At 43.6% G+C, this 13,565-nt stretch overlaps 1 protein-coding gene across 5 annotated transcripts in view; it reads right to left on the bottom strand.

Annotated features, from left to right (window-relative positions):
* Positions 1 to 13,565, bottom strand: part of tcerg1l (transcription elongation regulator 1 like) — an 84,854-nt gene that overhangs the window by 28,409 nt on the left and 42,880 nt on the right. For 4 of the 5 annotated variants that reach the window (XM_085417206.1, XM_085417208.1, XM_085417207.1 and 1 more), the window contains exons 6-8: positions 2,705 to 2,847; positions 2,275 to 2,343; positions 2,120 to 2,195 (exon numbers count right to left, since the gene is read on the bottom strand). In XM_085417206.1, the coding sequence (XP_085273332.1) occupies positions 2,120 to 2,195; positions 2,275 to 2,343; positions 2,705 to 2,847 (288 nt within the window). The remainder of the gene's footprint in view (positions 1 to 2,119; positions 2,196 to 2,274; positions 2,344 to 2,704; positions 2,848 to 13,565) is intronic. The other variant, XM_085417209.1, reaches the window with a different exon arrangement.

Consider the following 13,565-nt stretch of genomic DNA (forward strand, 5'->3'; position numbering starts at 1 on the left):
AAACAAGCCAAGTGGCTCTCCTTTGACCCTTGAACTCTAATTTATCTGCTCAGTAACAACTCTCTTCCTAGTTTGACTGTGAGAGTAAAAATGTAACAAGCTAAAAATATGTGACAGATGAACAGAATTCCTAAGGCTCAATGTTTGATACTCTGTGAGAAGATGAAACATTGTGACAACAGAAACATGGGTCATGGGAGCGTGATGTCAGAAACGATCAGTGACAGGATGATGAAGTCAGATCTGTTTTGCTCTGCAGACTAACCTAATCCTGACCAAACCTACTCACACCCTAACTTTTACTGCTCAAGAGTTGAAACACGGTGAACTAAAGGGTTAACTTCTGATTTGATTCAAGAAGGAGTTCTACTCTAAAATCATTGATTTCCACTTTTTAAAGAATTCTTATAGATTCATGACTTCATGCTCCTTTACCTCTGTCAGACAGCAGGTGAAGTTTAAACGCAAATGATCAGTATGTTTGATGGCTTCTTTCTACCTGCTTTGCTATTTATTTATTTTTAACATCCTTCAGCTTTAAGTGCCTTAAGATGGCTGTTGTTGTGAACTGGTGCTGTATAAACAAAAACCTAATGATCATGAAGGTCATTTTACATTTTACACAGCTCCATCTGTACTCCAATGGGATCTGCCTTGAGGTGTAGACAGGAAAGAAGTAGGGCAGATTTTTCTGATCAATCATTCAGAGGGAAACAGACAAGGGATGCTACCAACATGAACTTGCTGTGCAATAGAGTCAGGACCCTCAGAGGTACATTAGGCTATTTGCTCTCTGGATAATTTAACCCAGGGTCCCCCAACCCTTTTTGTGCCATGGACATGACTTAATAAATGATCAAATTGACTGATTGATTGATTTACTCTGCCTTATAGAAAAGTTGGGACCAACATAACATTTACATTTACAGTAATTGATTACACAGCAGTGGATAGTAGACTTTATCACAGTAGATGTCTTTCTGAAAGCGCTGTAACTAAATTTAAGAATATAACCCACCCACTGTTATCATCTTCAATGCCTCAAAACTACACCCTTTTTGCCTCCTACCTCAAAGCACACTGTACGCTGTTGATCTAACATGCTGCACAATAATATTCAATATTTTATGTTTACTGCTATATACACATAGAGTACCACGATGGTGTTGTGTTTATTATATTGCTTTTTATTAGTTTTTGTTTGCTTGTTTTCTCTCTTTTTTTCTCTTAACAGGTGATCCAGGTGATATACATTTTTTGCCCCCCCCCCCCCCTTCTTTGCCCTTCATCACTATTCCTCTGTTGTTTCCCTCCCTCCCCCCGGTGATGTCTGTCCCGTCTGTAACAACTGAAAATAAAATAAAATAAATAAATAATAACAACAAAGGTCAATCAAATGGACCAATACGGCAAGGCAGGGAAGGTCCACTTGGTAAAGTAATTCCATTGGGCTTCTCTCTTTGCCTTCAGACAATAATTCTGATGGCAAAAGAACCAAACGGGACAGGCGGCCAAAGAAAAATAAAAATAAAAGATGTATAACCCTTCCAGCTGAGGTACCTGAACTGCATATCAGTGTGGTATGAATGGCAGTTTTACAAAGTATTAATTTCTCGCTGAGTATCTGTGGCATCTTCTCTTTAAGTTTCCAACAAATGCCTAATTTCCATTACAACATGCACCATCCCTCTCTCACTGAAGCAGGCAGCAGATAGCCTTGTCAGTCCCAGGACTCAAATGTAAGACAGGGTAGCTAGTGCCGTCTAAGAGCTTTGGATCATCAAGCTCAACATCTGGCTAAAGCTCTCAACCTGGCCTTCAACATATCTATGTATCTGTGCCAAAAACACAGACAGAAACAGGAGTGAATTATTGTGTATGATGGACACGAGATATTTATGGCCATCATTTACTTTATACAGCACATCATAATCAACAGTGAAATATTCATTTGCCACATGGTTGATTTCGTCCGCGTAAACAAAGATTTCAGTGTTTCAATCTGCTCTCATGGCTCAAAGGCATTTCATACACACAGTGTGCTTCTGTTTATGGCTGACACACACATTTACACAAACAACAGATGAACAGAGACATACTGAGAGACACGCTGTCTTACTGTGTCTGTAGTTTGTCAGCAAAGTGAATCTGGAAGAAAATTGTGAAGAAAAAAAAGGCTGAACTTCTTTGATCACCTGAAAGAGAAGAGATGTGATTAGCACAGCTTGAATGGACAGAAAGACAAACTGATGGACAGATCAGCTGGAGACTCACCTGGAGAGGTAACACAGGACACTTTTCAGTGCAGAGCTGAGAGGGACGAACAGGTCCAGAAACACACTGCTGAAAGACCGTGAGAGAGATGGGTTCTGACCACAACACCTGTTCACCTGTCTCACATCAGCCACTCAGCACCAGGAACAGCAATTCCTCCAAACTCCAGGTAGGTGAAACTGCTGCTCATCTCGTATAAGGTCACCCTGACTCCCGTTCAACACATTCAAGACATCTCTAACCAGGACATCTTGCTCTTATCTGGCTCCTCTTACTCTAACACCAGCCATCAGGCTGAGAGGTAACTTGGGGGTTGTAATTTAAGTTTATAATTCAGTTCAGGGTTTATCTATCTAGCTAGAAGCACATCTGCATCAAAAAGTGTTCATTGTGTTGATCACTTTGTAACATTGATGTGATAAATACTCACCTGAATGGGTGGTGTTGGTCTACTTTCACAGCTTATCATTGGCCGGAGCCATGTCACTCTTCGATGCTGATTGGGTAGAATGAGATGCCACGCCTCCTTGCGTCTCTGCTTGTGAAGGCCGGTCCATTCACAGTACATTACATCTACAACACAACACAGATCGTTTCAGTGAGTCCTTGATATTCAGCACTGTGGCACAGTGGATAGCACTGTTGCCTCACAGAAAGAAGGTCCTGAGTCAGTCCACCATCAGGTTGGGGTCTTTCTGGGTTGAGTTTGCATGTTCGCCCCATGTTTGTGTGGGTTCTCTCCGGGTACTCTGGGAGGGAGGATAGGTTAATTGGAAACTCTAAATTGCCCATAGGTGCAAATGGTTGTCTGTGTCTATGTGTTAGCCCTGCGACAGACTGGCGACCTGTCCAGGGTGTGCCCTGCCCCTCGCTCTAAGACAGCTGGGATAGATCCAGCCCCCCCACGCCCTGAAAAGGATAAACTGAAGAGAATAGATGGTTGATATCTGTCATGGTCTCCGCTCCTCGTCAGCTGACAGCCGTCAGGTGCTTTGTTTTTGTTTACCTTTCTCTCTCACCTGTGCTCTCCCTTTCTCTCTCGCCCTCTTCCATTCTCTCTTTCTCCTGCCGGGGCGGAGCTCAGTATGGGCTCCTGCCCCTGGCCTACACACCTGGAGGTGATCAGCACATCTGTCGCTGATCATGAAAGATTGGAACCCTTCTTAAGAGGGCGAGTCTGCTCTACTCGTCGCTGGATCGTTGAGCCATCAGCGTCAGTCGTCCTGTATTTTGTAAAGTCAGTTTGTGAGCCATCATGGAAGGACAGGCCCCTGCACGGTATGTACCACCGGCAGATAGAGGAGGTGGCTGATATCCAGAAATCCTACCAGTGGCTGGACAAAGCTGGACTGAAAGACAGCAACCGGACATAGTGGTGGTAGACAAACAGAAGAAGACGGCCGTAGTGATCGATGTAGCGGTTCCGAATGACAGCAATATCAGGAAGAAGGAACACGAGAAGCTGGAGAAATACCAAGGGCTCAGAGAAGAGGTCGAGAGGATGTGGAGGGTGAAGGTAACGGTGGTCCCCGTGGTAATCGGAGCACTAGGTGCGGTGACTCCCAAGCTAGGCGAGTGGCTCCAGCAGATCCCGGGAATAACATCGGAGATCTCTGTCCAGAAGAGCGCAGTTCTGGGAACAGCTAAGATACTGCGCAGGACCCTCAAGCTCCCAGGCCTCTGGTAGAGGACCCGAGCTTGAAGGATAAACCGCCCGCAGGGGCGTGCTGGATGTTGTTGTTTTTACATATATATACAGATGACAGATAATGGCAGATAAATTAAGAGCTACAATTTGAGACTAAGCTCCCTCACCACAGAAAACAAAGGAACAAAACAGTGATGGTAATCACAAGCTTATGCATCACCTGCAGTCACATCAGGCATGTTATTACAAACGTGTCAATACTAGGGGAAGCTAGACCAGTAAGAGTAAAATGAAAGTGATCGGTTCCCTGCCCCAGTACATGCTGGGAAGCCATGAGGCTCTCTGTAATGCTTGTACATGTACAATATTTTTAATGTATTTTTTAACAATATAAAACAAAAACAAGGAAAAGGCAACATGGTGATCCATAGACAGTGTACGGGCAGTTCAGAGGTGTGGACTAAAAACCCGTTCACCATATTCAGGAAATGTTTCATTAATCTGGTTTTACCAAATATAACAACTTTGATGCTTTATATCAACTATATTTATTAAGTAAAAACAAACAAACAGGTAAAGGCTTGTGTTCCAGCTTCTTTTATTCTTTCTAGCTTGCAGTAGGGCTACCCTCAGACCACAAATAGTTTAAACAGCTGGAAACTTTCATTGATCTGATCACTGAGTTAGAAAACAGCTTGTGAGACATTCCTCCCCCCGAGGTGAGCCTAATTTGGCCCGACGCCCAAAAACTGACTGTCACTGCGGTCTCTAACAAGACAATCTCAATCTGCACACCGAGCTGACTGGTCAGGAGGTGTTTAGTTTGTATGTTGAACAACAGAACATCTGGGTTCAGTTGGTGTTGGCTTAAGGATCAGCTGACCAGGTCAGTGTTGTTATGAGCTCTAACCAGCAGAGGGCATCTTTCAGAGAGGACAGGAAAGAAAAGCAGAACATCTTTGTGTTCGTTCTTCCTTCAGCAATGAATGATACATCATCTTCTCCTCCTTTCTGCTGCTCTTCTTCTCTGCTGACAAATTAAATCAGTGTCACATTTAAATGCAACACGCAGTGCAGGCAGAGTGTGTGTGTGTGGATCTGCAGCATCTGCATTTATGGCTGAAACACTTTAACCCTTTAGTACCCCTGTCCTGGAAAAGAAAGGCCACTGCATGCGTGTTTCTGGCTGATTATCAACTAAAGCTGTTACTGCTGCATTGTGCACACAGCCTATGTGGCTCAGAGGCTAGCTGCAGTCCTTTACCAAATCATTTCTTTTGGGGCAAACTAACTGCATCTCCAGGCTCTCGACATTTTCTGTTCTCCATGTTACTGACTGAATTGATACTTATCACGTTTCAGACAGTTTGATTTCTTCTGTTATATTGGAAATAGTGTGCTGCTATTATTAGTTAGGATTTAGTTGTGTTTCATTCTAGCTTTTGTTTCTTCTGTAACTCCTTAATAACAAGTCTTTTCTTGTCCTCAGTGTTTTACTTTCAGTTGTGCGTATGTCTGTGTGTTCCATATTGTCAAGCTGGTGTTGTCACGTCTCTCCGTGTTTCCTGCTTGGTTTTGAAGAGTCTAGTGTTTCCATGTTCAATGTGTTTTGTTTTACTTTCTCTGTGGCGTCGTGTTCATTTGTGTCAGCTGTGTCTCCCCGGGTGTTTCCACTACCCTCTTGTGTATTTAAGTCCTCGGGTTGTCTGTTTATTTCAAGTCAGGTCACAGAAACTTCCTCTCTTCATTCCTTCTTCTCTTCCTCCTCAGGTTCATGCGCATGTCAGATTTAGTTTTCTTCATGTCCACGTTTCACATGTTCCCGTTCACTGTCATGTTCTAATTATCATAGTCATTCCTAGTTTAGGTTTCAGTTTTAGTTCTCGCCCCCTGTTCGCCTCGCTTTGTTTTTGTCTTCATGTTTTTCAGCCAAATAAACGTCTCGCTTTTTATCAAGCTTAGTTTTCTCTTGTGTCTTGAGCAGAGATGGGCGTTACTGTAATCTGATTACTTTTTTCAAGTAACGAGTAAAGTAAGGGATTACTATTGCAAAAATGGTAATTAGATTACCGTTACTTTCCCGTAGGAACGCTGCGTTACTGCGTTACTAAAACCGTGATTTTTTTGCGAGAATGTCTCACGACAGTGACGTAAGCGAGTGCGCCGTTAGTGACAACAGCTGTGTGCAGATCAACAGTGGATCATAATGTGGATTGCACAACACTGGTCACTATATTCTTCATTTCCAGTTAATACTTGTACAGCTGCTGTTATTGTGTGTGTATATATATATTTATTTATTTATATTTCTTCATACATTCTTATATAGTTCTAGATTGTGTATTTTGTTGTACAGTTATTTTATTTTCAACTTTAATTTATATATTTTATCTTATTCTTTCCCAGTTAAATTTACCCTTCATTCTAATTTGTGTTGTACAGTTATTTCATTTTTTATATTCTTATATTTTATTCCTTCCTAGTTAAATTTACACTTTTTAGTTTTTCATATTTATTCCCTATCTTATTCATAGCCCTTTCCTTTTTTTTCTTTAGGTCACGAGCAGTTGTCTAAGCATTTCACTGCATATCGTACTGTGTATGACTGTGTACGTGACAAATAAAAATGTGAATTTGAAATTTGATTTGATATATCGATTGTGGGAGAGAGTATGAGCGTGCAGCGTTTAAAGCGTGGAAGTACTGACCTTACTTTGAGTTTGATTCCATAAAAAGTGACAAAAACATTAGTGTCCGCTGTGCGTGGGAAGAAAACTTCTTTTTACAGCGAAAAAACCCCTAAACTTCCAACAAGCACCGAGTAGCTACGACGTAATGGGAAACTCACAGAGAAACTCACGGATTCTTCCACTGACCGCGGCACACCTGCACCAGGGTAAACCTCCGCCTGCCCCACTCCTGCTTTACAGGTGAAAATAGAGCAACAGGACCGCTGAGTCTTTCACTTTATTTATTTTCTGCTGTGTTTTACTTGCATCTACTTGAAAGACTGAGTGTAAACACAAAATATTTTATTTTATGAGCTGGAATGTGCAGAAAATAGGTTTAAATGTTAAACTAATTTCTTCCAGTCAGAGAATGTTGCATATAATTAAATTTTTGCTTGATGCATAAAGTTAAAAGATTAAAACTAATAAAACAAGTTTTAAAAAGAGACTTTTCCATCTGATCACATTTTGTATGATGGATTATGCAGAAAAAGTAGAATTGGGATGAAAGATCTATCGCTTTATCAGCTACTCAGGTTGTAAATCGTGTTTTTAAAAAGTAACTAAGTAATTAATTACTTTACTCACAGAGTAATCTGGGTCCTAAACTCCGTCAGCTTCAGGTCCCAAAGTCACACAAACACTGCGGCATCACTGAGAGTTAAAAACGGTCTAAATTCTTTCATCTTTAATAAAATGATCAGCGTTGCTGCTTTACCAGGTGTAACAATGAAGTTTAACATCCAGGCATCCATGAAAACAGAATTTATGAAGTTTAACTGAGTTAGAAGTTAGCAGGAAGTTAGCTCGCTAGCTTCCACCTAAACATGATATAGCATGTTCTGACTGAGAGATTTCTGAGGTAGTTTAAAAAAATCTCAGTTGGGGAGTATAAAGTTTCTCAAGGCTCTGGATTAGTGGGTCTGTCCTGGCTGGTACAACTCTGCAAAATGCTTTAAGTGGAGGAGGGTGGATCTGCACAGGCAGACTTGAGTGGCGGTTCCTGCTTGTTGACATATGGACTCTGTGGCTCACAGTGCCCTGCGGGGGATTCTCAGAGAGTGTGGGGTATCTCTCCCCTGTCATGGGCCATTCAACCCCACACCACCACGATGGTGAGAGCTTGGATTGCCAGTAGGTCAGTTATTACTGGTATTACTCTGTCAGGGCTGGACTTTGTCACAGATTATGTTCATAAATTGTATATGCAAAATTTCTAGGTGAAGTGGTGGGCGTCTCCTGTTGGCATCAAATGATGATGGTTTAGTGCGGGCTTCAAGTGTATTGGGCTCTTCACCCTCAGACATGAAAGATTGACAGGTGGATTGGTGAAGTGCCGGCAGTGCTGCGGATGCTGTAATGTGATGAGAAGACAGGGGAGCGTGAAGGCAAAGCTGCTAAATTTAACAGTTGATTCTCAGCAATGACCGCGAGCTCAGGGAGTGACCAAAAGAATGAGCAGCAGAAATGAATAATGGCGTCTGGGCTAAGCCTTAGAGATCGAGAAAGGAGTCCAGTCATTCAGGAGGAGCGCGCAGGAAGTCGCTACACCACATCGAAAAGAGCCGGTTAAGGTGGTCCAGTATGTGACTTGGAGGTTTCCAAGTCATCTCCTTGGTCAGGGTTTTCATTCACACAGAAACTGAAGGGACAACAGTCTGTGACATGTGACACCCATGAAGACGGACATCTTCAAGGTGTGAATGAGACCACCTCCACCTGGAAGGTACAATCGAAGCAAGAGGAGAGGCCAGGAGCTGCGATCACAGTGCTTTGTTAACTAATGACAACCATTACACACACACAAACATTTCCCCTGACAACAACAATGACAGTAGAACAGAACAAGAGGAGGAGGGGCCACAGTGAGAGAGACCAATGAGGAGGACGAGCATGAAGAGGCGAGTAGCTTCTTAATACTGTGAGGGTGAGAGGTGAAAGGTTTGTCATAAATCAGCTTTTTTCTCCCCAAACTGCACCTCCTTAATTATTAATAAAGTCAAACACACTGAACTCTGTGCATGTGTGTGTGCTGCATGTCTAATCAGTGATATCCACTCTGGTCTTGTTGTAATGAGCAAACCTGCTGTGAAATTATTCACTAAATTGGGTGTTTCTTTGTGTGTGTGTGTGTGTGTGTGTGTGTGTGTGTGTGTGTGTGTGTGTGTGTGTGTGTGTGTGTGTGTGTGTGTTTGGGGGGGAGGGGGGTAAGCTATAAATGCAGATGGTGATTGCTAATTTTATTCTGAAAAACAGAAAGTCGGTCAGGATTATTTATGACATCCTGAAGTGAAGTATGAGAGGAAATAAAACTATGAGGAGGAGGAGGACAGGAGAGAGGAAGGGTGGGGAGCAGAGAGGAGGAGAGGAGGAGAGGAGCAGGGCAGAGCGATGCTCGTGGTTCATCCTTATGGTGTCATTCAAGCACAGTCATGGAGTCGGAGGGATTAACGTTCTGAGGAGCAAGAAGGTTAAAGTGTCACATGATGACAGCGGTCACCTGACTGAATACTCAGACTACACATGATGGATCAGTAACCCAAAATCATGATCAGAGCCAGCAGCCCTGAGCTCAATTTTGATGTTTATTTCAACTAGAACTAAACAGGAAGTCGATGAATTTGTGTTAAAAAATTTAAAAGTGCAGCAGTTTCACCTTTTCTTTCATGTTTTATTCACACGCGTCTTTCATTTATTAATCAGCTGGAAGAGATGAAGAGACGGGAAACAACCAAACAACAGCACTCAGTCTGTTTTACATGCCCGTCTGTGTGACACGTTTGTAACACATCTGTACATCATGGACAGGACACCCACTGCCTCATGATGGTGTATGCTATCCCTAAGCATGTAATATTCTGATGGCGTGTCGCCCTGTAAAGGTGTGCCTGTCCTGATTGTGGGTCCTGTCCCGATGGTGTATGCTGTCCAGATGGCATGACTTGTGATCCAGTCAAAGAGCAGGTGAAGGTCACATGTTCACCACGAGCCTCTTGACTGGGACCGAGGTCTCCAGTGGGCCCAGGCAGTCCTAAAGTCACATCTCGATCTATCCTACGCAGACTTCAGAAAGGTTCAGAAATGTTTACGACAAGGCAACCAACTCAGACGCAGCGGCCCAGAAATGATTTTCTCAAGGCCAAGGTGAGTGGAGCGTTGTGGATGATTCCGTGGATGTTTAGATTTTTGCTGTGGAAGCAGGAATGGAGGAGCGAGCGCCATGAGGAGCATATTTGGACATCTGATGAAATGAAATCTGCAAAAGAATTTCCTGTGTCTCTTGATACCTTAATCACTGTCATGGATCGCTGTGTGGCAGGCAGGAGGAGGACCCAAAATGCAACACTCACAGACACGGGGATGAACTCAAAAATTACAGCTTTAATGCTGGAGAGGCAGAACGTAGGAAATACGAAACTAAACTGGGAAAACTAAATACAAAGCTCGCCAAGAAACACAGGGAGGAACACACACAACATGAGGGAGAACGCGACGCCGAACAGAGGGAGACGCAGACAGAAATACACAGAGGGTTAACGAGGAAAGTGGGAACACACGGGGAACACACGGGGAACACAGCTGACACAGATAACCATAACGAGACAGGGCGGGGTGAACATAACACTGACGGGAGACAGGCAGAGTCAAACAGGAAGTACAGAGGTTCAAACAGGAGGAGAGAGAGCACGGGGAAAAACACAGACATAACGGGCTGAGGAAGACATGGAATAAAACACGAGGGCTCACAGTTACACAGGGGCACACAGGAGGTAACCAAATAAGGAACATCTTAACAGAAGAACCTAGGAACCAAGGCATGACTAGGGGATGAAATACAAAACATACAAAAACCGAGAATACCGGGCCCACATGGCCCGGGTCCATGACAATCACCTTGTGTATTCAGATCATATAAGTGAATTCCACCCAAAGAAAAACTACAAATCCAGTGGTCCCTGTGCTGCACTGCTTCCGGCTCTGAAGGAGCTTCCCCTGAAGAGCCTTGGACCCCGAACTTTGACTCTGACAACGGAGAGCAACCGATCCAGCTCTGCTGTGTCTGCCCATGACACAACTGAGCGAGTGAGTGCCTCTGTTGCTGCAAAAAAGGAGATCTGATTGACACACGTCTTCATCGGCCAAGAGACAGGGCCTGGCAGTAATAGTAGGAATACTGATGGGCAAAATTGAAAAGTTCTGCAAAGTTCTGCTTCCAGTCTCATTTACACATTAAACTATGCATTTTTGAAGTACCTAACACTCTTCCATAGCTTCAAGCTAGGGATAAGTACATCACCAATTCACTGGTAGGTGGCATTATCCATCTATTATCCTCTCCTCTTGGAGAGAATCTAAATGGTTGTCCAAAATCTCCTTGAAAATAAACTTTTTGTTAAGGTTGAGAAATGTGAATTCCACACCCATAGTATTTCCTTCCTAGGTCATATGGTTGAGAAAGGACACAGCAGGGCATATCCAGCAAAGATCCAGGCAGTTTTGAACTGGCCCACACCTACTTCTCAAAGCACCTTTCAGTGTTTCCTGGGGTTGCCAAATTTTACCGCCGGTTCATGCAAAATTTCGGTAAAATTGCTTTACTTCTCATTACTCTGATTTCTCCCAAAGTGCAGTTCGTGTGGAACAGTGCTGCCAATAATGCCTTCACCATTATTAAGGACCAGTTTGCCACTGTATCGGTATTCATTCAGCCTGACACTACTCAACAGTTTGTGTTGTGCACGTTTCAGATACCGGAGTCTGGGCCATTCTCTCAAAATCCAAGGAAGGTAATTCCCACCCTTGTGCTTTTTTCTCTTGTCGTCTCTCTCCAGCAGAACGCAATTATGATGTCGGTAATCGGAACTATTGCAAAAAGGCACTGGAGGAATAGGCAAATTAGATGGAGGGGGCTGAGCACCTGTTTATCTTATGGGACGATCGTGGCTCAAGAGTTGGGAGTTTGCCTTGTAATCGGAAGGTTGCTGATTCGAGCCCCGGCTTGGACAGACTCGGTCGTTGTATCCTTGGGGGGGTCAGAGGGCCCGGTGGCACCAGTGTCCGGCAGCCTCGCCTCTGTCAGTGCGCCCCAGGGCAGCTGTGGCTACAATGTAGCTGCCATCACCAGTGTGTGAATGTGTGGATGACTGGATGTGTAAAACACTTCCGGGACCTTAGGGACTAGTAAAGCGCTATATAAATACAGGCCATTTACCATATGGGCAGATCACAAGAACCTTGCATACGTCAAAGCAACCAAGCGAGTGAAAATCAGGTGGGTCCTTTCTTTTTTGCTTGCTTTAACTTTGTGATCACCTAGAGCCCCAGCTTTAACAACATCAAACCTGATGCCTTGTCATGACAATTCTACACTGCTGACTCCTCCTCAGAAGAATCCACCGCCTGCCTCCTACCCGTATAGTTGGTTTACTTACCTGGGAGATTGAGCCCCTGGTCTGGAACCGGTTCTAACCACGTGTTTTGGCTTTATGGTATCCCGGTGGATATTGTTTCCGGTCAGGGTCCTAAATTAACTTCCCACTAAGTTCTGCTGTTCTGATGTGCAGTATCATCTAACTCATCCACTTGGAGCACTCAACTGGTCTGTGTCAAAAAGAGCAAAACAAGTTCCTCACAGACCAACACCACAACGAAGAACCTCACTATCGTCCAGGATAAGTCTCACGAACTCTCTCCAAACTTTATTGGACTCCATTTACTCCAACTCAGTTTCTGTTCACCTAAAACTTCAGTGCAATATGCACTTTCATAACATCTATCATGTCTCCCAGTTAAAATCCTCTATCTGCAGCCTGCTGGCCAACCTCCCCCCACTAGACTTGTAGTCAAGACCGCCTAAACCAAGATCAAGACAAGACCAAGACAGACCGAGTTAAGACCAAGACAAAGTCGAGACGAAACCAAGACCGAGACAAAAAAGCCTTTAAACTGCAGCCAGATGCTGCTTCGTTTACGGGTGTCAGGCATATTTATGTGTTTTTGCGATGCACTCGCACAGCCCTCCTCACCGCTGTCTACTGTCTCACTCACTTACTGAGAGGGGCTCTTCAACATCTGGTGGACTGGGAGGTGTATGGCCCTGAAGAACGTTCCTAGGTTCGGCAGTCCTGAACAAAACCATGCTCGGTGACCTCTCCTTTGTTTTCCCTCTCTTTCTCTCTGTGTGTGAGTGTTTTGACTACTGCAGGATCCTCTTGGAATCTTGACCCAGTACTGGACCCACCTGAATCAATCGAGCACCAGCTGGCAATCAGCTGTCTGCTATTTAAGCTTAACTTCAGTCTTCACCCGAGTGTTGTGGCCCAGTGGAGTTGTGAGAGTTTTTGGTGATTGATGATGTTATGAGATCCTGTTTGGGAGACTCAGAGGATTGGATTCCCTGAAGCTTCATTCCATTGGATGTTTGCACATATTGAACTTTTGAACTGAGCACTTGAAAAATAATTTGTATATAGCACTATCTGCACCAACACTGTAAATAAACTCATTGAACTTTAATTCCTGAGTCCTGTGCTTGAGTTCAGCCAGACAGCTCGGTGCAAAATGATCAATAATCGTTCATGGTGAATTGAAATCAGTTTGATTTAAATAAAAAGTGTTTTAGTTTATTCACAGAAACTCAGTGTTTAATTTCTGGATACAAATGTTTAAATAACCCTAACACACACAAACACACACACACAAACACAGTATTAATGGCCCCTGTGGCCAATTACCTCAATTTCAGGTTCTTCAATCAATCAGCTGGTTATCAATACAGACCAAGCTCACGCTGTGTGTGTATGTAATATAAAGCAGAACCCTGTAAAGATGAGCTATGAGCTGTCCTGAAAATACCCAATTACATCCTGGAGAACTGTGTGTGTGTGTGTGTGTGTGTGTGTGTGTGTGTGTGT

The sequence above is a fragment of the Rhamphochromis longiceps genome, linkage group LG8 (assembly GCF_057381845.1).
Source record: "Rhamphochromis longiceps isolate RC_006_pf linkage group LG8, R_longiceps_female_GT1.1, whole genome shotgun sequence".
Lineage (NCBI taxonomy): Eukaryota > Metazoa > Chordata > Actinopteri > Cichliformes > Cichlidae > Rhamphochromis > Rhamphochromis longiceps.